Source organism: Podospora bellae-mahoneyi (genome assembly GCF_035222275.1).
Source record: "Podospora bellae-mahoneyi strain CBS 112042 chromosome 1 map unlocalized CBS112042p_1, whole genome shotgun sequence".
In the NCBI taxonomy this organism is placed as follows: domain Eukaryota; kingdom Fungi; phylum Ascomycota; class Sordariomycetes; order Sordariales; family Podosporaceae; genus Podospora; species Podospora bellae-mahoneyi.
Window position 1 is genome coordinate 4,046,361 of NW_026946359.1, and position 22,839 is coordinate 4,069,199.

The following is a 22,839-nucleotide window of genomic DNA, read 5'->3' on the forward strand; positions in this document are numbered from 1 at the left end:
CAGATTTCCGGGATATTTTTGATTTTTCTACTTTTGAGGTGCCCCATCTAGCTTTCTGAGACAAGAAACCAATTAAAATACTGATACCGCCTTCCAACATAATTAACATAACAACCCTAACCCCAAAAATATGCCCCTGAATTTCCCTTTCCATTGTCATGGTTGATTCATTCTGTTAAAGCACTTGAATTCTCTTGATCTCCCCAGTGCCCTTCTCCTTCTTCTTCTTGGGAACGACAATAAACAAGACACCGTCCTCCAGCTTTGCACTGATCCCATCCGCATCCACCTCCACATCACTGTTCTCCGTCTCCGCAGGCGGCATCTTGATCTTCTTCTCGAACAACCCAACCGTCCTCCCCGCCGTAACCAGCCCCTTCAAAAACTCCTCATCTCCATGCCTGTAGATCACCCCACTAACCACAAGCACACCTCTCTCCTTGTCCCAATGAACACCCACATCCCGCTTCTTCGCCCCCGGAACAGCAACGTGCACAGCCCAAGCAGTGTTCGAATCAAACACATCCGCCGGCGGGCTGGCAGTCTCCTCTCCTTCAAACAACACCCCCTCCTCCCTTCCATTATTCTCCCCGTTGCTCTGCCCACCAGAGAAGTACTCCCTCAGCCCCTTGGCCAAAGGGTGCTGTCCCATCACCCACCCCAAATTCCCCAACCCCCTCACCGCACTCCCGATATCAATCTGCGGCCCAGAAGCATGTCTCGGCCCACCGAAACTACCTCCCGGTCCAAAATGCGGCGCAAAAGGAGGTCTGCCGAATTCAGCCCCAAATCCATTTGGTCCGCTGCCCCATCCCCACAAATTGTGTCTCCCGCCCCCAAACCCACGTCCGCAGCGACCCCTTCTTCCGGGCCCATCACGGCACCGACCCCTATGGCCAGGACCGGAAGAAGCAGAGGGGATGTCCTCAGGAGGATCAGGGTGCTCCCTCTTCTTTTCTTTCTCATCCTCAAAGGTAGTCGTAGTAGGGGTGTCGATCCCATCTCTCAAGGTCGAGGTGCTCTTCATGTCATCATCTTTCTCCGTTTCCTTCTCCCTCTCCCGAGCACGGTCGTATGCCCCCGTGAGGTCGTGCTCAGCTGCCCCGGCGGCGGCAGTAATGTCATACAGATCCTCCTCTACATCTGGCTCACGGCGGGGATGGCTGTGGTTTCGACTGCGGGAGTGAAGACCATGGTGGCCTCCACGGCCGTGTCTACCGTGACGACCGGGATGGTGGTGATGCCCGTCGGAGTCGTCACCGGTGTCGTCACCAGAGCGAGGGCCAGGGGGCCCGCGACGGTGAGGAGGGGGAGGGTTGTGAGGCATAGCCCAGGATGGGTTGAAGTTGAAGCCTTCGGGGCCACCGCCGAAAAATCCAAAGGGCGGGAAGGGGGGTTGGGCATTTACGCCTTCGTTACCCGGGCGAGTATTGGGAGGTGAGGTAGAGCCGGTGCCGCTGGGGGTCATGGAGCTGATAAAATTCCAGAAGCCTTCAGGGCCGTAGCCGGGAGGGGGAGGGGGAGGTCGGCTTCCAGGGGGAGGACGGCGACCTTGACCTTCTGGGCCATTGAAAGACATGTTGACTGACTGTGTGGTAATTTTTTTCTTGATGCTAAGGTAGGTAAGTAAGCAATGGTGTGAGCGTCGGTAATAGCGAAGTGTGAAGTGATTGCAAAAAAGGTATTCGACCCGACGAGAAAAGGGTGTCGAGTCGAGTTATATATACACTTAAGAGCTAGCTGTTAGCTGATTGCGTACACCCACTTACAAACCTTTCTCCCTGTCAACGCGGCAACTACCTACCTAGTCGAAAGCGATGACAAAGCTGCCCAGACCGCGTCAACAATCTCCTGTTTGCTGCTGGGTTTGTGAAACCCTTTGCGATATCTCCGAGCTGGTGGTTACAAGCTCCAAGAGAGTTGGGTAGTTCTAGGTGTGCCCCTCGAGCTCTTGTCCCATACTGAGGGGCACTAGGGGCAAAGTGAGGACAGGACAGTCATTTGCCACTTCATGATGACGACGCTCCCTTTCTTTCTCGGTCCACTTCATTGCGCAGTTGTGCAGAAAGACCCCCAGGAAAAGAGACCAAGCTTTCTTATCTGATTGATCATCAACACGTGGATAGCGCATACATGCTGTGGTGCTATGTCGCAATCACAAGCGCTAGTGTCAACTTATTAGAGCATAAATGCTGCACATGTGAGCCATATTGTACTACACAAAGCGCAGCAGAAGAATGATATAGAAGTAGTATCGCCGCGCGTTTCTGTTGAAATCTCGAATCATTGTCATTGTCATTGTCATTGTCATTGTCATTGTCATTGTCATTGTCATTGTCATTGTCATGGTCGTGGTTATTGCTATTCAAGATAGCCAGGTCTTGGTAGGAGAGCACCCACGCGGCCTCTAACTCACTGAAGTAGGGACTTCACAAACCACCACATCACCCGCTTCGGAGACATCAAACCGATCTCCGAGCTCACCGACCGCCGATGCCGTCTTGCCGTCTTTTCAGCTTCCTCGGTGTTGACAGGCCGGTAGACAATGACACCGAGCCCCGACGATACAAGCCAGGTGGTAAACGAGACATAAAAACAGATAGTCAACGTTGATAGTGTATTTTCCTCGTCCTCCCGTTGGGTATCTCCTACTATGCGCCTGCTCTTGGGTTCTCAGACGAACAAGGCATACAAACCCCCAACTTCTACACAACACATAGACATGTGGTAGATTCAGTGCAGATCCCGATTGTACATATAGGTAATATAAGCAGACATGAATGCCTAAACGCCTGTCGTTGTTGAAATTCCCATTCGCTCATGTTGCAGATGTCATGCTCCCCGGCCTTTGCCCAAATTATCGCAACTTTTCCTTCCGAGATATGATCCCGCGCCCGAGTCTTCAGATAATAACCGTATTGTAAAACGTATTGGATGCTGGATTAGGCACCCCCAGTCTCGGCCAGCTTCTTCTCGGCCTCTTCAGCCCGCTTATTAGCTTCCGCAACCTGCTGCTGGAGCTGCTTGATATACTCAATCGCCATCTCCACTGTGCTCGCCTTGCTATTTGGCGCACCGCCATTCCTCTCTCTTTCCTTCTCCTTCTCCTTCTCTTTATCCTTACTCTTATTATCGCTGCTGCCTTCCCCTTCACTGTCCTTTGGTGGCTTTGGCAGCAAGGTGGCAATCTCTTGTAACGCCGAGTTGATCCGATTCCGCCGACCTTGCTCGGCAATCTTGTGAGATGTCCGCTTGGACGTGAGATTGGTGGAGAGCTCGCTGGGGTATGACACACCGGGCACTGTGTTTCCCTCGAGGATCCGCTGGTAGTTGGATTTGCTGGCAAGAAGTTGTGACGCCGTCTCCTCAAGGTCTGCTCCGCCCGGCAGCAATGGTTTGATGTTGGGTGAAATCGATATCTTGGGCCTAAGAGCCGGCGAGACAGGAATCGAGCTGACACTCCCCCGCTTTTTGCTATTTCTTGGAAGGAGCTGTGGTGTCCGCTTCGCTCCATATCCCGAACCAGGTCCCAGCTGTGGGCTTGCTGTGGCTGAGACTGTTCCTGATGGCCTTACCACAGTGGAACCCAGTGAAGGTGATGGCAAAGGTGCAAGAGATGGTGTTCTGGATGGTCCGGCATCTTGAGGGGCTTGTTTTGGTGTCGGGGTGTCGTTGGCGTGGCTGGGTGGGAGATTCACGTTGGAAACGGATTCAGGCAACTCAAATAGCTCGATATTTTCGGTATCGACCACTTCATGGCTGCCAGCCCTGCTAGCTCCAGCCACGGTGGTGTGGGTGCCCGGCGAGCTGAGTTTCATCAGAGATGCTGGTGTGGCAGGTGATGCCACGCCAGGCCTGGGTGGTTGAAGAGCAATGACCGGAGCTGATCCGGTATTTTGAGGTGCAATGTAAGGAGAGTGCTTCGCAGATCGTGGTTTGGGGAGCGGGGGCGGTGGCATCTCAGTTTCGATGGGTGTCGTATCATTCAAGGCTTCTGGTGATATCGAGCCATCCTCTGAATCTGTCGGCCCGGTTGTGGTCGATGAAGATGAGTTGTGCATCATGGATGTAGGCAACGGTTGATGGTCTTGACCCTGCTCTGCATTCTCCATCAAGTCACTCAGAGCTTGCGAGTTGAGGCTTGGTGTGGTTGCCAGTCGTTTCCTGAGGGGCTTCGAAATTGGCGACTGCTTCACGCCCGCCTTTGCCCTCGCCTTGGCTGCATTCTTCCTCATTTTCTTGGCCAGGTCTCCCGGTGTGCCGATGGACATGGTCCCTCCAACGGCGTCGAGATCCATATCCGTGGGCGAGCTGGTTGTCAGGGGTCCATGTCTTTGCTCAAACATGGCCAATGGGTCTGTTTGGGCGTGCAGGGCAGGTGACGTTAGTGGGCTAAAGTAGGCTCCCGGAACAGTAAATTGGGATTCGACCGAGAAGTGGGTGTCCAAAGGCGTGACGGCGGGTGAAACCAACGGGGTGAAGGACATCTGAACGCCGTCAGCAAACCTGTTGGCTGATCCGGGATACGGACTTGAACAAACATCAGACTGGTCCTTCGCTCTCTGATACCTATAGTCTACGGCCTGCTGTGGGTGCTGCTGTTGATGTGGGTGTTGTGTTCGGTGTGGGTGCGGGTGTTGCTGCTGCGGTTCTGTGGCATTCCGCTGGGCATAGAAAGGGTTGGCAGCTGGAACCATCTCCAGACTCTGTGGTGTCGGTGGAATCATGCGGTTCTGTTGCTGATGAGCGAAGAAGGCTGCGTGTTCTTCCACCTGCCGCTGCTGAGCCTGCATCTTTTGCTGTTGAAGAAAGTGAATTTGGGCGTCAATGCTGTTCACAATCGTCTCGCTTGGTGTTGGAGGCGGCATCATGGTGGTGGGTATAGACTGGTAGGGACCCCCCGTTGTTGTGATGGCCGGCACCTGATGCTGCATCGCTGGCATCGATGGTGATAGGAGCATAGGCGCATCGCTTCCTGTCATTGGGGTGTCCAACTGTTCGCGCCCGGAAACCTGCAGCATGTGCGCGCCGGCAGAGGACTGGAAACCTTGGAAATTGTAGTCGATGCCCTCTGCCAGGTTGTTCATGTTGGTCATGTCCAGATATTGCTGAAAGTCATCTTCGGCCGTAGTGGTATGAACGCCATGGTCCCCGACAGGCCACCCAGAAGAATCCATTGCGGGTTAGGCTGTGTGCGCCACTTGTGTCTGATGATCCGTGGGTTGTGAGACACGATCTGGCGGGCGGGATATCTCAAAAGGTCAAAAAGGTGGTTGACGGATCCGCCGCGCTTTCGTTTTTCCAGTCTTGGCGAGTTCTATGATTCTTTCCTTGCTCCTGTGTCCCAACACGACGGACGATGCCCAACTTCTCGTTCGACTTCGAGATGGATACGACAGTGGCGTTCTAGTTGCGCGCTCAGGGGAGAGTCACCGGCTGGGGTAAAACCGTTATCGTTAAACGGCCTTGAGCTTTCGGCGGGCGGGATATCTGTATCGTTATCGGGCGAGCGGTCACGGAACGGGAAGGGCTCAATGGGCGCGCAACAGGTGTCCTCGTCAGGATCGGTAGAGCGCAGGGCAGCACCCGTCGCGGTTGGGTTGAGCACGGCGAAGGGTCCACGAAATTTGTCTCCTGGTGTGACTGGCTGCGACCGACGTTGAACGGCAGACTTTCAAAAGGGTTGCGGCTCCGAGGTGTTCTGATGGTGGGGGGGGGCCACAGATTGAAATGGAAACCAAGTCCGCTATGGTCAGTGCGCGCTGCCCCACGATGTTTGTCTCCCACACCTCGAACCCCCCATGTCTCCCAGTTTCCCCCGCACCAACCCAGCCCCAAGCTGCGCTTCCGGAACGGCAGGTGTCGCGCTGAAAGCTCGGACGGGTATTAAGTAAGGCCCCCAAATAATCATTACCTCAACTTCCCCTCGAGAGCCTCCCGACGCTGGACACACTCACACCTGGGGCGACAAGCCCTTAGCCATGCCCTGGAAAAATTGGTCGAGCTGATGAGGCCCATGGCAGTTTCATCGGCAAGCTACGGCAGATGATACCTCTTCCCTCGACCCGGAAAGCTTGAGCTCGAGTTGGTCAGGCACCATCTCGATAGAGAGCGGTGGTTGTCAGGGTCTCGAACAATTTCGTGGGGGTTAGATAGATGGGTTAGATGTATGCCCCTCTGGATCTGGTAAATATTCTACCCGTAGGTATTCCGAGGTGGCTTTCCCTCGTGATCTGCATTGTACCACATGGTTGTGTGCCTTTTCCAGACATGTGCTCGGTAAGATTAATGTAGACATGGCTGCCGTGCTCCTCGGATGTGCATGATGGTTGAATTTGAGGAAGCGAGGGTGTTCCTGGGTGATCAATGCTCCACCTCGTGCATGTCAACTGCAGGCGTTGAATAATGAATCCACCATCACATCGTGAAAGCCTTCAAAGAACCCCACGCTTGGCAGGTTCAAAGTTCGGGGCTGGGCCAGCGGGTTTGCCATTGCGGACCTTGAAAGTCAGCTTGTCATCGGAGCGCGTCCTCCGTGAGAGGTGTTTGGGGTGAACAGCTTCTTCTTCTTCTTCTTCCTTTCTGGAAACATGTTTTTCTAGATTCGTTGACCGAAGGCCCTAACCACCCTGAATGTCGCGAGTGGCGCACCCTCTAGACGTAACGAAGGTTGCATTTCCAGCCAACAACTGTGGTTGCTTTTTCAACTCCCGCTCCAATCTCGTGGGTTTAGTGCTCTGCCATGTGTCTAAAGGTTCCGGCTTCTGCCGTAGTGCGAAAACAAGCTTTTGATGACTGATGTAAACTTAGCCTGGAAATGGTTTGCCTTGAACGCGGGTAACAGTCAAAAAGCGGAACGCGACTGGAACTTTGTTACTAGTGAGAACTTTGGGCCTTATTACTCAGGACATACAGCCATGATATTTTTACGTGTTCTACTCAACGGCCAATTATAGACCAAAGAGCCCACTCCTAAATACAATCCCACACAATATCCAAACATCCCTCATTCCTCTTTCCTCTGCTCTCTGCCCCCTCCACCTCACCCCCATTCAAATATCCTTCCACCCATGGCTGCCATTAGCAATTGTATTGCCCACTAGGCATGTCCAACGCGATTTTTTGGGGAAAAAAAGAAGATTTTTAACAAAGGTAGAAAACCAAGGAGCGCCACAGCCATGACTAGATAATCTAGTGAGACTGATGAGAGGGTAATAACTTAACAAAAAAAAGAAAACACAGTGGTATCATCGGATCTTATGAAGCGAAGACCCCTCAAAAAAGACAATATTAATGACCAAACCCGGGTCGCCAAAGCAATGCTAGCAGTGCTGGGTGAATAAAGAGAAGAGAAAACAAACAGCCGATTGTACAGAGCGGAAGAAAATTGCCAAAACAAAATATGCAGTGTAAGAAAAAGTAAAAAGTCCGGTGATTTTGTGAGCCCAAAAGGAGATCTAAAGGCGAGTGTCCACGGCATCCAAGACCAGTAGATGATGGAAGGAGGCATGTCGTGGGTATCAAGCGTCATAAAGATGTTTTGGTCGTGATAGGGGTCGTGGCGCGGACGCAGAACTGTGTTGGACTTTAGCCAAGGTTGAGCCAGCTCATATCATCGCGTACAGCAGATGGCTGCTTGCGCAGAGGCGCCGGCTCAGCAGGGGGCTTGGCTGCAGAAGCTGGAGCGAGAGCCGTGGCGTAGATGCCAGTGTTCGATGAGTTTTGTCGCTCCATGCCCCAAGGCCGGTTGTTGCTAGCAGTAGGATCCCAGACTTCATGAACAGACTCTGGAATGCCGCTCGAATAGGCCGACATGGAGAGGTCGCTCACCGCGCTGATCGGACGCCCCGTCTCGATCTGAGCACTCATGCCTTCGTTGAACTTGGTGTTGTTATATGTGGCGATGGTGGGGCTGTGAGAGTTGACACGGCTGAATGACAGACGAGGCTCGTGAATCTGAAGGCGAGGTACAGTAACGCTGTCCTGGGTCATACGGTTCTGCTGATCACTGTACTTGGAGCTCCGCTCTGAGTGTAGGGTAGTCCGCTGCGAATTGTTCTTGATATTCGAGTTGCTGCTACCAAAGCCGAGCATGTTAAGCGCCGAGCCTCCAGACCAGTAGCGATTCCAACCAGAGCTTCTGCGAGTGCTTTCTCGCTTGTCCGTTGTGGTCAGGTTCCGTGGTCTTGGTTCAGCCGTCTCGGTAGTAAATGATACGCCTTTCTCGTCCCGCATAGGCTGCGGGGATGGCACCTCGGGAAGGATGGGCTTGCTGATTGTGCTCTTGAACGCTCTGAAAACGCTGTCTCCAGAATCGCGCTTACTGCCGTTGCTGGACTTGCTGCCCTTGCGGCCTATGCCTGGTAGCCTTGGCTTACTCTCACTAGCGCGACCCATGAGGATGGCCATGGAAGAGAAGGAACTCTTGGAGCCTTGAGACTGATGTCCCCGGAATACCCCAGCTGGACCCTGACCGAAGGCAAGTCTGTCCTTGGCGTAACCAATACCGTCCTTGTCGCTTGAAGACGCGCCGTTGGATCTTCTAATGTGGCCAGCCTCTGTATGAGCCTGCTGTCTCGTGCGTCTCCGCAGGCAGAAATAGATCAGACCCAAAATGAGCGCCAGTCCGAAGACAGACCCAAGCACAGCGCCGAGGATCATGTTGACGTTTGAACCGGAGCCACCAGCCACAGGAGCGTCTGTTTCGGTTGGGGTTGCCGTTGCCGCAGCGGCAGCATCGCTAGTAATCGTAGCCAGCGTCGAGGATGTCGACGTGGAGAGTGTCGCGGTTGTCGAGGTAGCAGTCGTCGAAGACAGCGTAGTCGATGATTCTTCATCATCCAGAGAAAGAAGTCTGATTTGACCAAGCATTTCTGTGGCATTCTGCCAAGTATTCGTCGTCGTGTCAAACATGGCTACCGGGTCCTCACTATTACCACCGGCAATCACAACCATTCCATCAATATCCTTAGCCAGGGCGAAGTTTGTTCGTGTTGTTGTTGGGGCGAGCGATGAGTTATACGCCGGCCAGTTATTCAGTGTTAATGGCTCAAATCTCCGCCTCTGCTGCCTGGCAGCACTCCGCGTCCTTCTCCTGGCGGACCTCTTGGTAACTGGTGCGGCGGCTGCTACTGGCTGTCCTGGACCAGTGTAGAGGACAGTCCTCCTCACAATGTTCGGTGACTCGGTCATGTCGAAGGTGAGCAGGTTCTGTGACCCATCGGCGCCACCCAGAAGTACGGCCTGAACTGCCGAAGCATCTTTGAGTGGTGTTGCGAGCGTTGCCCTGGAGTCTAGCCACTTCCCCTCCTCGTTATTGAAGAGATAAACCTGTTTGTTGTCGGGATTACCACCAAGCATAACAGCTTCGTGAGTAGACCAAGGCAACAGAATGGGCTTTACCGCTGGTGGCGCCCATGATTCGTGAGAACGAATAGTATGTGGTGCGGCTGCGCCGACGGTGAATGTCTGCGATGATGCTTGACCCTCTGAGCCACCACCATATACCAGAATAGAGTCTGTGCTGTTGAGGTAAACAGCGCTGTGTCCTGTCCTGCCGCTAATATCGAGGGTATCCACGGGAACGTTCTCCCATTGACCGGTCGAGAAGGTAAACTTCTGAAGCCCCAGATACTTTGGGTTGCCCCCCTTTCCCCCAACCACAAAGAACGCCGACGTCGCTGGATTTCCTGTTGTCGAGCCGACGCAAGCACCACCCGTGACCTTCTCGCCCTGAGGTAAAACCTCCCACTCGGCACCTGGTTCGAGCCTCAAAGACTGAAATGCGTCGGCCGAGTATGTGTAAAGCGTGTGGTCGAAGATGACGGAACAAGCGTCATTCAAGGGTGTCTCTGGCTGAGGGAGAGACATTGTGATTGTGTACCTGTCTCGTCAGTCGCGGTGATGAGCGACCTAGAGATCAATTACTTCCTCCGAGTTGACAAACGTAAGAAAGGGTGGCGATGGTGTCCTCCGAGTTACAAGAACATATCGAGTCCCGTCCTTTTTACTGTCGATTCGAAGGGTGACGAGTCGTTGGGCAAATGTTCACTTTGGGGAGCAAGATGAAAGTGGTTGCTCCCAAATCGAAAGAATATCAAAACCAAGGAGCCCCGGAGAAGGATTGGCACAGAGAGGCACGGTGTTTGATCCGGACTTTTCCTTGAGCTGCTGTGGTCACTGTGGCACACTCTGCACAACCAGCAACACGGAGAATAAAATGATGGTGATCTGGAAAGTTTGAGGGCCGGCCCTTGCTGGGGAGCAAAAGAGGATGATCGACGGAACAAACTTGTTGCTTTGTTTCCCGACAAAACGGCGGTCGATCGTGTCGAGGAAGAAACAAACTCGTCTCCTTGGTTCCCGTCGTGAAAGGGGGCGTTCGTGTCGCAAGATGGAGAGAGGGGGGAGCGTCTGAGCGTATGTGTTGTTTCTCTCAATCAAAGCCAAGTTTTGGTGACGAGAAAAAGCTGAAGTTCTGGAAACTGTGCCGGACGAGTTTCAACTTTTCCCACTCACGATGCAATTCGCAACTCTCAAGAGGCGAGCAAAAGGACAAACGACGACGACAAACACGCGAAGCGGAAAGAGGAGAGAAAGACGCGAGAAGCAAGAGACGGAGAGAGAGGGGGAGATTGGGAGACAGCCGGCCAGTGTGACCGAGACATCGGGCGAGGACCGCCAGACCGCACCACGGAGAATGAACTCGGGGAGAGTCTGACCAGGGGAACGGGAGCCGGGGGCTTGGTCGAATCAGAAACCCCAATGGAGCTGGCAGGGTGGTCCTGGACCCTCATTTGTAGCCCATCATGCGAGTGACCTCCAGTCGCATGCAACTGCAGCGGGTCAGCCATGTAGCGGGGGCTTGTGAGAGACCTTGTCCATCTTGCGCAAGGGGGAAAAGGGGCACAGGCGCAAACAGAAATTGGCCAGTGTGGTGCCTCGAGGCCTGCAAATCAATGACAAACCTCGGACCGTCTTCGACTCTTCCATCCCAATCTTGGTGTTGCACAAAACAGCCAATCCAACCATCCCAGACCGCGAAATTGTTTCTGATGGGGGCATTGAGGATTGGATTCACCATGGTGGAGATGGTTTAAGATCATCCATTAGCACGTGTGGTTTGGCCGTTTGTTCTCCAGTTTTGTCGAACGACCGACATCAAGAGACAAAGGGAGCAGATGTTCTCCGTTGAGTCGTTGACGGAGACTCTTCGTTCACTTGAGCTTGTCACCTCGTGACTGATGATTGGAGAGGCGTTCGTGTTCGTCCAGTCTTTTTCCGTGTCGGCCGCTCGGCGGGGAGATCGCTTTGGTGAACCAAGCACAAGGTGACATGGCGCTGAGACTACCACCAAATGGCAACCCTGCACTTGAAACGTTAGCCTCCTGGCAGTTCCCCTGGCGCTAACCCCAAAACGGCTCGAGAGAAGAACGTTGAACGAACCCCACCATGCGGCCCGTGGCCTGTGACTCCTCGGTGCTCTTCAAGAAAAAAAAAAAAAAATGGAGTCGGCTCGAATTGCTTGTTTGCAAAGGCTTGTCTACTATGATGTCAGTTCCATGGATATACACTAATGTAAATTTTGATCTTCCAACATGTGTTGCAAGTGCAAATCTCTAGTCCCTCTATGATCAGGACAAGTGTAGCAGTGTAGGTACCAGATAGCTGGAGTGGCTGACCGGACTTTGATAAATGACCCCTCCATCAGCAGCGGCGCGGCTCATAAACTCCAAGGCGCATCCAGGCACAGCGAGATATCGGAGGAACTTGCTCCTGAGATACACATCGACCAGCCGGTCATCGTTTATAAAAAGGAATCAGCATTTTCCACATGTTGGGATCTACGTGTAAAGATCTATATAGACAAATTTTCGGCGGCGCGCTCCTTATTATGATCTATCAATATACTGATCTCATCTTCCAGACCAAGATAGATGATACCAGAGCGCCTCAACGCTGTAGTAAACCCCCTTTTCTTGAAAAACCTGAATTCTTTCCCCCTCTCATTTCGGCCCCGTTCAGAATGTTGCCATCACACAGCATGAAGCCAGGATACCCTCAAATCGGTCTCCTTGTCCTCCATAGCCGCCCGGTGAGGCCCAAGAGACCAGCCCCTCCAAGCATCCCCACCCTCATTGGTGATGATGACCACGGTGAGCAGCAGCATCCGGCGGTACGGTCACGACCATGATCCGATAAACCGACCGCTTGAAGCGGCCACTACGGCCCTGTCAACGATGCATAGGTTACCAGCTTCAGCCGCCTGAATGTTGCCCTCTCTCCACCTCAACCTCTGCGTGTCGCCCATACATGTCATCACACAAGCACCTTTTTCACATAGGTAGCTAAATCGCTCCTCACTCCAAACCTCTCTACATCTCCATTCGCATCAGCAACATCACTTCACACCCAATCAACACCCCCAAGCTTTTTCACTAGGTAAATATCAAATTCGAGTCACCACACCACCCCATCACCTGTCAAAACCGCCTTCCCCCGCCTTCCCCAATCTATACGCGCTGGAATGCACAAAAAACCAAAGTAGAAGCGGGAATGCAATGCACGACAAGTACCCCAAGAGATATGCAAGATCCAGCCAGATGTGTACCTTACCTTATTATGCATTCCTCCCGTTGGAAAAAAAAAAGGCGGCGTCAGTGGCTTGCGTATTGTTGACCAATCGACCCCTCCATTGATATGCTGCTTAAGCGCCCACGGTGTCCCTCCCTCTTGAACCACCGAGGGACGCATAATTCAACCTTTAAACCGCAGGACCCAGTAGATACTCCCCAAGACAAGTGGTTTTGTGATATATTATGCTCGGAAGCGCCTATGGCGACGTTACGTTCTCCTAAAAGTTTTGTCCATGAGGTGATCGCCTGGCTTAGCTTCAACATTATTCTCTGCAAGCGCCACATAGAGTCCGATGTAAAAAGCATAAGCTGTGAGAGTCAAGCACACAGTTACAGTCACAGGAACCAGCCAGAAGAAGCAAGTACAAAGAAGAAGTCGCTTTAAGCGACATATATGTAGAACTTTATTAACCCGTCTCCCCAAGTCCCATTTCCATATTCACCACCGCCCCATGAGTTGCAGTCTACAAGTTCCTCCCCGCTTTACCCAAACAGAATGAATCGCTATGTTATACAATAACAGAAAGTTTTTTTTTTCTTGCCCCCACCCCCAAAAAAAAAAAAAAAAAAAAAAAAAAGTAAAAAGAAAACACCGTGCCTGCATAAAAGCCAGCCCCCGTGAACGCTGATGTCTGCTCGTAACATCCGCTGGTATCATTGTAGAAAGCACCAAAAAAGTGCCCGTTTCCCAAATCTCAAAACTCCAATCCGTGCCCAGTCGTCGTCTTCCGCCGACTGACCAAGGCATATGCATACACAAGTGCATTGTTGAACCCAGAAAGAAAAGAAAAGCCCCGACTCTGCATCCACCTCATTTTCCCTCCTCTTTGTTCCTATGTTGCCTGTCATTCTCAACTGTAGGCTGGTTAATGGATTGAAACCATCATCGCGGGTGCCATCTAAGCAGGCGCGGTGAAGGCAGCAGGCGGCAAATTGGCCCGTTGCTCCTCAAAAGACTGGAGAGCAAGATCAAAGTTCCAATTGGCTGTGCCGGATAGACAAAGCTCCGAATACTGGGCGTTCATGCCAGTACGCCTCGCCAGCTCTTGGATAAGCTGGACCCTGGTGGCATCGTCGATGACAGGCACCGCAGCCACGACCGGAGCGACGGGAGCAATAGGCGCAGCGGGGGCACCGGTGGTTACTGGAACAGAAGCGGCTCCGGCAGCCCGCGGTGTCCATTTGTGGATAGTGAGCTGGTCACTGAGAACCCGGTAGGGGTGAGGGGCGCCTGGTTTGCTGGGCCCGAGGATGAAAGAGCGGGAAAAGGTACGAGTGCCATAAAGCTCCTCGGTCATATCGGCTTCTTCAAATTGCCCGTGGACGTTAATCATCAGGCCCATCGCCAAGCCGTGTCCCGAGGGGTCCGCCAAGTGGGGGAACGTATGGCAGTCGATAATCCACAGTTCGGGCTGGTCCAGAGTGGCATGACGAGTGGCCGGCAGCGACTTCCACATCTCTGCAATGAGCGAGGCGCCGGTGAAGAGACGCTGGACGACTGCTGGGTTTCGGCTCCCTCCAAGCTTTTGAATGTTTCGGGAGTATTTCATGTACGGTTTCCACTCAACGTCACGGCCGGGTTCAGGTGTGGCAGAGAGCGAGGCCACGGACTCGGCATCGTAAAATTGCGCAGCCAAGGCCGGTCGATCGTGGTCATAAAGCTGGAAGAAGGACCGCAGAAAGATGCTGGCAACGTTGTTCTCGCCGTCGCGGAGATTAGAGGGCAGCTGGGCCAACGGCTGTGGAGTCATCGCCTTCAAGGCCTCAACAGCCTCCTGCGGATTCCGGACAATGTTTCCATCCAGGATTTGCAGGCAAGGGAACCATTGGGTGATCTGCACGGCGTAATCGGCAACGCCGGTGACAGGGTTTCCGACCAGGTAAAGCTCTTCTAGATAACGGAACTCCTGCTTCCATTTGGCAATCGAAGAGAAGGTCGCAAGCCGATTGTTGCTTAGGTCGAGCCGACGCAAGTGTGGCAGCGAATAGGCTAGTGTAAACACCTGGTCGACGTCCGAGATCTCGTTACGAGCAAGGGAAACTGACTGGATGCCTTGCCTTTTCTCCTCAGCGGTCTTGAATTGCTCGCCAGCGACATGAATGATGGCCCTGAACGACTTTTCAGCCAGTGATTGGGAACCGACTGCGCCGAGATTTCCAAGGATGTCGTCTGTTCCGAGCGCTGACAGATCAAGAAGTTTCTGCTCAGCATTGTATCGCTTCGCCAACAACGCAAGAAGCTTCTGTCGGGTGTCTGCAGCGTCTTTTGAGAACTTGGTGCCAGTAGGGAATGGCTCAGTGGTTTCCTCGATGGTGATGGGAGCACCGGCGTACTGGTACCCGTTGAGGTGCATAATGCTAGATACGTCGTCCTTGTTGGCTTTGACCCAGACGTAGTCGCCATCTAGTACACCCTGGTGTATGTTAATATATGATTAAATTCAAGAAGAGAAAAACGGGACAACATACTCTTCCCAAGACGATCTTCTTATCCTTATCAGCCTTGCGCTCAATGAATTGGAGAAGCCCCTTGACACCGCCATCGGAATTCGACGCGGCCTTGCTATTCTTGACACCCAGGATCTTGAGGGTGGTTTTGGCGTGCTTGGATCCACCTTCGCCGATGTAGTTCTTGAGGTTCTGAGCTAGACGCGAAGATGTTCTAGAACCCCTCGCAGGCGCTCCTCTCGCAGCTCCTCTGCCGCGAGTTCCCCTGCCGGACGGTCCAGTTGGTGGATTGGAACCTGAGATCGGCGCGCCCATGGAAACATCTCCATCACGATCGGTTCTGGTGGCAGCTCGATGTTTAGCGACTCCGCCACGGGAAGCTCGAGTTGTTGGCTTGCGAATATTGCTGCCGCCGCGAGGACCAGTAGGAGGGGCCATCGTGATTGAGATCGGAAGTTGCTTGAGAGTCGCGGAACTGATCTGCAACAGACACGAGTTTGGTCGTCTGCACAGCCCTGTGAGATAAAGTCGCTCGAGAGAAGAGCCAGAGGCGTAATCAGTGGCTCAGGTTTTTGCGCCGAAGTTGAGAGTTGTGCGAAAGAGGAAGCGGGCACTGGTGGTAGGTACCGGTAGGTATGGCTCCGATAAGGCTTCGTTCGACTGACTCGACTCTCGCTGGCTGACAGTGGAATGGCTGGGAATCGCCACAAGCGCGAAAAAAACACCTGCTAGGTGAGTAAATGTAGTAAGGTTCGCCGAATGTTGGCTCGGCTAACGAAGATAGTAGAGAACCAATATCTCAGTTTTGGTGGTGCTGGTTGCGTCACAAAGAGAAGTAGGTGTTGTTGTGGTTGTTGTGGAGCTGGAACAAAAAGATGGATCGACTTTCAGTTGGCTGTGACTGCATACCTGCCACAAACCTTGCACCAAGTGGGGTTCTGCCTGGGCCAAAGGCCCACCGTTCCTGGATAGTCAACCAATCGTAGCTTTTGCCGATGCTCCCGTGCTGGGGTGGCTTGGCAAGTTTGCTCACCCATTGACACGTGATCTGGTGTATCGTCGCGTCTTGAGTATGAACAATAGATCGCGTCTTTTTTGGAGCCGATGCACGTCACTTCCAGGCCAGACAGAACCTTCAAGATGACATAAGAAACAAAACGGCAGACATTCCAAGCAATTCGGACACTCGTAATGACAGCAATGGTCGGTTGGTTACTCTTCGATATATCACCACACCTTCCACAGGTCAATCACACCTCCCATAGGTCAATCGCAGACGGTCATTTGGCATTTCACGCACGCCTCAATACACCCACCTCAGCTCACCTTCATCCCAGCTCACCCAATTCAATCCCTTTTTCTGAATACTTTTGTAGCGATATAGCGCAATGGATGATGAGTTTGACGAGACCTTTGATTTTGATGACGACTTGATCGCACTCACTCAGGTCGCCGAAGCCGAAGCGGCGGCGGCAGCAAATTCCACTGCTCACAGGCCTCAAGAGTCTGCTGTCAAAACGCCAGGAACTCCTCCCTCAGTACCTGCAGCAGCCCGGGTAAATACGGCAGCTGCAATCTCGGAATTCGACGATTTGCCATCAGATGCATTCGACAGTTCCCCACAGCCACCAAACAACCAGAAGCGGCCGAGTCAAGTGCCACATCCAAGAGCTACTCCTATATCCCAAGGACAAGGACAAGGCTTCCGGCAAACAACACTCTGGGGAGGCACTGCGCGGCAGGGCAACATTCGGCCATCACAGGTGACTAAGAGTCGCCCATTCCGCGCTGACCTGCCCCCAGAGATACCCACTCATCATGAACTCAATGACTGTGAGCTTCCAACATGGGTCTATCCGTTGAACTTGGGCCCAATTCGAGACTACCAGTTTACCATTGTCAACAGTGCTCTGTTCAACAACACACTTGTGGCTCTGCCCACCGGTCTGGGCAAAACTTTCATCGCCGCCACGGTTATGCTCAATTTCTATCGATGGACCAAACGAGGGAAAATCGTATTCGTCGCACCCACCAAACCCTTGGCATCCCAGCAGGTCAAGGCTTGTCTCGACGTTGCGGGCATCCCACGGTCCGAGGCAACACTCCTAACAGGAGAGACGGCTCCGGCTTTACGTGAGGCTGAATGGGAGACCAAGCGGCTATTTTTTATGACGCCGCAAACACTTCAAAATGATTTGTCTAAAGGCTACGCAGATCCAAAGTCAGTTGTTCTTCTGGTAGTCGATGAAGCCCATCGAGCCACAGGCGACTACGCCTACGTGAAAGTAATAGAATTCCTCCGCCGATTCTCACAGAGTTTCAGGGTTCTTGCACTTACGGCAACTCCCGGATCGTCTGTGGAAGGCGTCCAAAATGTCATTGATAATCTCGGTATCTCCCACATCGAAATCAGAACAGAAGAGTCTTTGGATATTCGACAATACGTTCACTCGAGAGACACCAACACGATTACACTCGACCCATCCGACGAGATGATGGAAGTGAGAGGCCTCTTTTCCAAAGCCCTCCAGCCTCTGGTCGACAAGTTGAGCGCCCAGAATATTTACTTTGGAAGGGATCCCATGAGTCTGACTACCTATGGCCTGATGAAATCGAGAAGTGACTGGCTTGCCGGAGCTGGCAGACACGCAAACCAGGGATTAAAGTTTGCCATGTTCGCCGTGTTCAGCATTCTTCAGAGCCTGTCGCACTCGATAAAGTTGTTAAATTTCCACGGGATCAAGCCATTTTATCACAACCTGTTGGAGTTTCGCAATTCGGAGGAGGAAAAGGGGGGAAAGGATTCCAGCATGAGGCGGCAGGTCATCAATGACGAAAGCTTCAAAAAGATGATGACCATGATCGAGAAATGGATGAAATTGGACGGCTTCAGTGGGCATCCCAAGCTGGATTGTCTCTGCGAGACTCTTGTGCATCACTTTATGGATGCCGGGGAAGGGTCCAGCACAAGAGTCATCGTCTTCAGCGAGTATCGAGACAGCGCCGAGGAGATTGTGCGAGTTTTAAACAGCAAGCCTTTGATCAGCGCCACAGTCTTTGTGGGTCAAGCAGATTCCAAGAGAAGTGAAGGTATGAAGCAAAAGCAGCAGATTGAAACGATTGAGAAGTTCAAGAACGGCCAGTACAATGTTCTCGTCGCCACATCCATCGGCGAAGAAGGTCTCGACATTGGCCAAGTTGATCTTATCGTCTGTTATGACGCGTCATCCTCTCCGATCCGCATGTTGCAGCGAATGGGACGCACGGGGAGAAAGAGAGCAGGCAAAATTGTGCTTCTCTTGATGAAGGGAAAGGAACAGGAGAAGTTTTTGGAGGCGAAGGACAACTACGCAAGAATGCAGCAGCTCATCTGTGACGGCGATAGTTTCAACTTCCGCCATGACCTATCCACGCGAATTATCCCAAGAGATATAAAGCCAGAAGTTGATAAGCGCATGGTGGAGATACCGATTGAGAACACACAGGATCCCTCCCTGCCTGAGCCTAAAAAAGCAGGAGCCCGGAAGAAAGCATCGAAGAAAAAGTTCAACATGCCCGATGGTGTAGAGACTGGGTTCGTCAAGGCATCCGATTTCTTTGGGAAAGCAGCTGCCAAAAAAACAGCACCACCCAAACCGGTCGAGCCGCAGGAGACTGACGAGATCGCGGAACCACCTCCTCTTGGAAAGGTCGTTTTGAGCAAAGCGCAGATCGAGGAACTGGACAGACGGTATCGGAGTCTGCCAGGAAACGCAAATGCCGAGGTTGGGCCTATCGATTTTGGTGCTCATTCTCAGAGGTTCCTGCGGCCGACATCCCTTGTGAGACATGGCAAGAAGACAAAACGATTTGTCAAGCTGATGAAAAAGTTGGGAGACAGCCAGGACCCCTTCGAAAAGTTCACAGCACCATATGGAGATACTGACATGTCTAACTGGGGGGATCTTCCAGTCCCCATCTTTGCGTCAGATACGGACGCTTCTGAAGATGAAGACTCAGCTGGAACAGGGACGGGTGGCAACCGAGGCAAAAAGCGCAAAGTGCTTGCAGCAAGGCCTGATGAGGAAAGCGAAGAGGAAGATGGGGACGGATTGGAGGCTGCTTCACCTCCAGCTCGCAAGAGGAGTGCTGGAGGCAAGAAGGCAGCAAAGAGGAAAGGCCGGGTGGCGCGGAAACTGGACGAAATAGGGGATGACTGTATGCGGACGAGTGATATGGAGATTACGGATGGGTCAGACGATGGTGCCGACCTAGAAGATTTTGTCGTCGGCGATGATGCGGACCTGTTCGGCTCGAGTGCCAATCAAAAGTCAACAAACTCGAGGACACCTGGCTCTGCAAAGAAGCAGCCGTCAGCAGAAGAAAAACCTTTCTTCGAACCCATGGATTTTACTGCGACGCAGGATTCAGATGAGGAGATGCCGGATATCACGGAGCTGCTGAAGTCGTCGGTAAAGAAAACGAAGCATAGCATGGCGGCGACAGCTTTTGGCACAGAGGGTAATGAGGATCTGTCGCCGGAGCCGACGACGCCACGGAAGAAGAAAAGGCGGATCTTTGTTGCTGACAGTGATGATGATGAGTGAGCCACTCGATGGTTGAATGGGGTGGCATTTTTACAAGTATATGAAGCATTGGATTGCAGACACGTGAAGAAAACTGAAATTAGAGCAAACTCCCAAATATATTTTCTTGGATTATATGATCTTAAATATAACCATCCCAGAGCAACTTGTGTTTACCTATGTCACTACTATTTCTTTAACCCTTTTCCCCCTCTATCATACAACAATAAGGTATACCTCACCCATCAAACACAAACCAGTCTCCTTGCGGTGTTCAGCACAGGAGGAGGGAATACCTCTCCTTGCAAGGCCTGTATCTCCCCGGGACAAGAGAAACCTCCCTCCCACCTACAATCCTGATCTCCCCCCATTGGCCTCCGCCTGCACGGTTCAACCGCCGCCTCTTGACCTCGATCTCGCCTAACCTTTCAGCGATGGCAAAGAGATCGTAACCTTCCTTTCCTACATCGAATAATTCCCTCTGGCTCTTGACGAAATTCTCCAGCACCCACCTCTGGCTTTTGGTCAGAGAGGAGGAGGAGGTGTGTTTGTGGATGCCGTGCCAGGTCATCTTGTTGAGCTGGGCTGCCAGCCAGGGGTTTTTGGCTGGGAGGTCGAGGCGGACTTTGTGGTGTTTAGTTAGGAGGTTGAGGAGGAGGGTTTGGTCGGGGGTTGTTTGGGGGAGGAGGAGGAAGGATTTGAGTTGGGAGAGGGGGGAGAGGGCTGTGGGAGAGGTGTAGTGGGTGTAATTGGGGTTGGAGGTGGTGCAGGTTTTGGACTTGGAGGGTGTTGGGGATCGTCTGGGGTGGTGGTAGACTAGCTTTGGGGTGGAGCGGATTGCTGATGTGGCGGTGGTTGTGGGTTGCTGAGATACACCGCTGTAGGATGGGGTGTTGTCTGCCACGGGGTTGGGGCGAGAGAGGGAGCGGGTTGTGATCTCACTGTGGTGGTTCGTGCCTGATTGCTTTTGGACGGAGCTGCTTGGGTTACTCTTGCGGGTGTTGACAGCAGGTGTTATTGACTTTTTGGCCTGTTTCAAAGCGTCAGTCTTCGCTGCCTCCAGTTTCTCTAGAATGTCAGTGTTACCGTGAAGGTATGAAACTGTTTCGAAATAGAAATGGGGAGTAGGGCAAGAGTAAGTGGACCTACCGTGCGTATTTATTGAGCCTCTCTCTGGCAGTTGTTGTTTGGCAGTCGACTTGTTGTCTTTACCTAACGCGCGGCGTCTCAGACTCAAGAAGGTGAATGCCATTGTTGTCCAGGGCCGGTGTATGTGATATTCCGAGCCAACCAACAACCTACTCAAAAGAAATCCAACAAACCCTTCTGCCAAAAACAACCGAAACAGGACAGCAGAATCTCAGTTTTGGTATTCAATGGGTGCAGATGGGGATGGGAGTGGAGGTTCTTCCACAACCAACTCATGAGGGGCCAAACTTCTTAAATACGACGTTTTAATCGAGCAGCTCGATGTCAGAACAATGCATTGTTTGCGAATGACAGAACAACGGACAAAGAAAACTAGCCAAATTTATTGTCATTAATGGTCCTGCCAACCGCCCGGCAACAACAACTCATCCATTGTCGAAGCAGCCAAGCTATGCACCTCAGATACCGTTCCAATGAGATTTCAATATGTCTGAGTGAGTGTGTATTTTTACAAAAGTTTTCAGCTGCTGAATGGCCCTGCAGAGATATGTTGATATGGTTATTGTAGGATAAAGGTCATGATGAACATAGTGCTAAACCACATCAAAGACAACAGTGTGTCCTAAGCTAAACAGTGGAAATCTATAAATAGTTCTGCTGCGAACTACCGATTTGGACAACAGTATTGTAGAACTCTTTCTTTATCTGAAAACCTCAATCATAGTTTCCACAGTAGACCTCCAAAGATGACCGGAAGAAGAAAAATTGGGACCACTGACGACACACCACGCCCTGCTCAGGAAGAGTGTAGCTGTGGGCATCGAACTAATGCCTTAACTCAGGCGACGGAAACATCAGCAGCACTCCAACCGGAGATACCTGAGTCGGGTCCTGACTGTGCTGGTCCATGTCCAGACAAGCCACAGGAATCTACTCACGAGAAGCCGGCTTATCACCCACATCCCCATAGACCTCGGCCTGCCCCCGAACACGGTTCAGTATCGATGGGAAATTTCCGGTTTGGTTAGACAGCAACCACGGCCTCGGCAGCTGCATCACCAAAATCAACATCAGCAGCAGCCTGCAGCAGCATCAGACGCAGCGTCCATGGTCAACTACACAACTGCGCCTTATTATCAAATCACACATGAACAAAACAAGCCACAGAACCGGTAACCACCAAAGAGCTCCGGTTTATCCTACTATCATCAACACCTTAGGCATCACTCCTTCTCCCACTCCGAGACGTCCAACGAGCCAGCACCTCTAGGCTGTAGCCGAAACCACTTGGTTGGCGTCGCCAGTCCTGTCAGATTTGGAGTGATATCCGGCTGCAATCTCCGGTATATCGTCAGATTGGGCAAAGTAGGGTAGGGTCGTAGTAATGCTATCCTCGTGCTGGGTTGGGTATGCTTACATCTTCTTGGCGTTGCTCTTTGATCAAACAACACCATTAATAGCCACGCCTCCGGTGGCAGAGCCGCATGGCAAAGGAGGCTCGAGGATGAATCCGGGGGCTGTTAGGAACTTGTGGGCAGTATGGGAGGGAGACTTTCCCCGGCACCTGGGCCATAAGCTTGTTGGAGGTGGTGATCAGACCAGGCAACTTCATTAACTTCCTCCCAATAAAGACTTTGGTAGCTTGACAAATATCCCAATGAAGACATATCTTGTCCCAGAACAGTGGATCGCGAAACGATGATCCTAGGTTGCATCCTTCCGAAGGGTGGTCGTGAATGTCATAGCCCTCCTTTTCACGCCACTTTCTCTCTTTTTCTGTTGCCTGACCCCCACGGTCGTGCTGTTTGCTCGTTATGAGAACTTTCAGAAACTAGACTAGAATAGATTTTGGCTACATATTGCAAGACAGTAATATGCCAGAGTCCTGCCACACCGAACAACAGCATTACCCCGCTTGCGGCTCTTCTTGAATTGTGAATTAGTTGGCGAGCGGGGAAAGGGAGAGAGAATATTTGCCTTGTCTTGCACAAGGCCTTTGCAGAACGGGCTCGCCACAGGTCGTCCAGTCGTTGACGGACGTG

General features: G+C 52.3%; 5 protein-coding genes across 5 annotated transcripts; 1 reads left to right on the top strand and 4 right to left on the bottom strand.

Annotated features, from left to right (window-relative positions):
• Positions 1 to 175: 175 nt before the first annotated feature.
• On the bottom strand, positions 176 to 1,579 carry QC761_112390 (uncharacterized protein; the record flags this gene model as incomplete). The annotated part of the gene is made up of 1 exon (XM_062874522.1): positions 176 to 1,579. The coding sequence occupies one exon, from the start codon at positions 1,577 to 1,579 to the stop codon at positions 176 to 178; it is 1,404 nt and encodes a 467-aa protein (XP_062737660.1).
• A 1,045-nt stretch (positions 1,580 to 2,624) lies between these two features.
• Positions 2,625 to 5,717, bottom strand: QC761_112400 (uncharacterized protein). Its single transcript, XM_062874523.1, has 2 exons — positions 4,542 to 5,717; positions 2,625 to 4,487 (listed from the first exon to the last, which is right to left on the bottom strand). Exons 1-2 carry the CDS (start codon positions 5,175 to 5,177, stop codon positions 2,943 to 2,945), a joined length of 2,181 nt encoding a protein of 726 aa, XP_062737661.1. The 5' UTR covers positions 5,178 to 5,717; the 3' UTR covers positions 2,625 to 2,942.
• A 1,870-nt stretch (positions 5,718 to 7,587) lies between these two features.
• On the bottom strand, positions 7,588 to 9,870 carry QC761_112410 (uncharacterized protein; the record flags this gene model as incomplete). The annotated part of the gene is made up of 1 exon (XM_062874524.1): positions 7,588 to 9,870. The coding sequence occupies one exon, from the start codon at positions 9,868 to 9,870 to the stop codon at positions 7,588 to 7,590; it is 2,283 nt and encodes a 760-aa protein (XP_062737662.1).
• A 3,378-nt stretch (positions 9,871 to 13,248) lies between these two features.
• Positions 13,249 to 15,945, bottom strand: MEX67 (nuclear mRNA export, poly(A)+RNA binding protein). The gene is made up of 2 exons (XM_062874525.1): positions 15,105 to 15,945; positions 13,249 to 15,049 (listed from the first exon to the last, which is right to left on the bottom strand). Exons 1-2 carry the CDS (start codon positions 15,519 to 15,521, stop codon positions 13,535 to 13,537), a joined length of 1,932 nt encoding a protein of 643 aa, XP_062737663.1. The 5' UTR covers positions 15,522 to 15,945; the 3' UTR covers positions 13,249 to 13,534.
• Positions 15,946 to 16,471: 526 nt separating this feature from the next.
• Positions 16,472 to 19,669, top strand: MPH1 (3'-5' DNA helicase; the record flags this gene model as incomplete). Its single annotated transcript, XM_062874526.1, has 1 exon — positions 16,472 to 19,669. The coding sequence occupies one exon, from the start codon at positions 16,472 to 16,474 to the stop codon at positions 19,667 to 19,669; it is 3,198 nt and encodes a 1,065-aa protein (XP_062737664.1).
• Between the last annotated feature and the right edge of the window lie 3,170 nt (positions 19,670 to 22,839).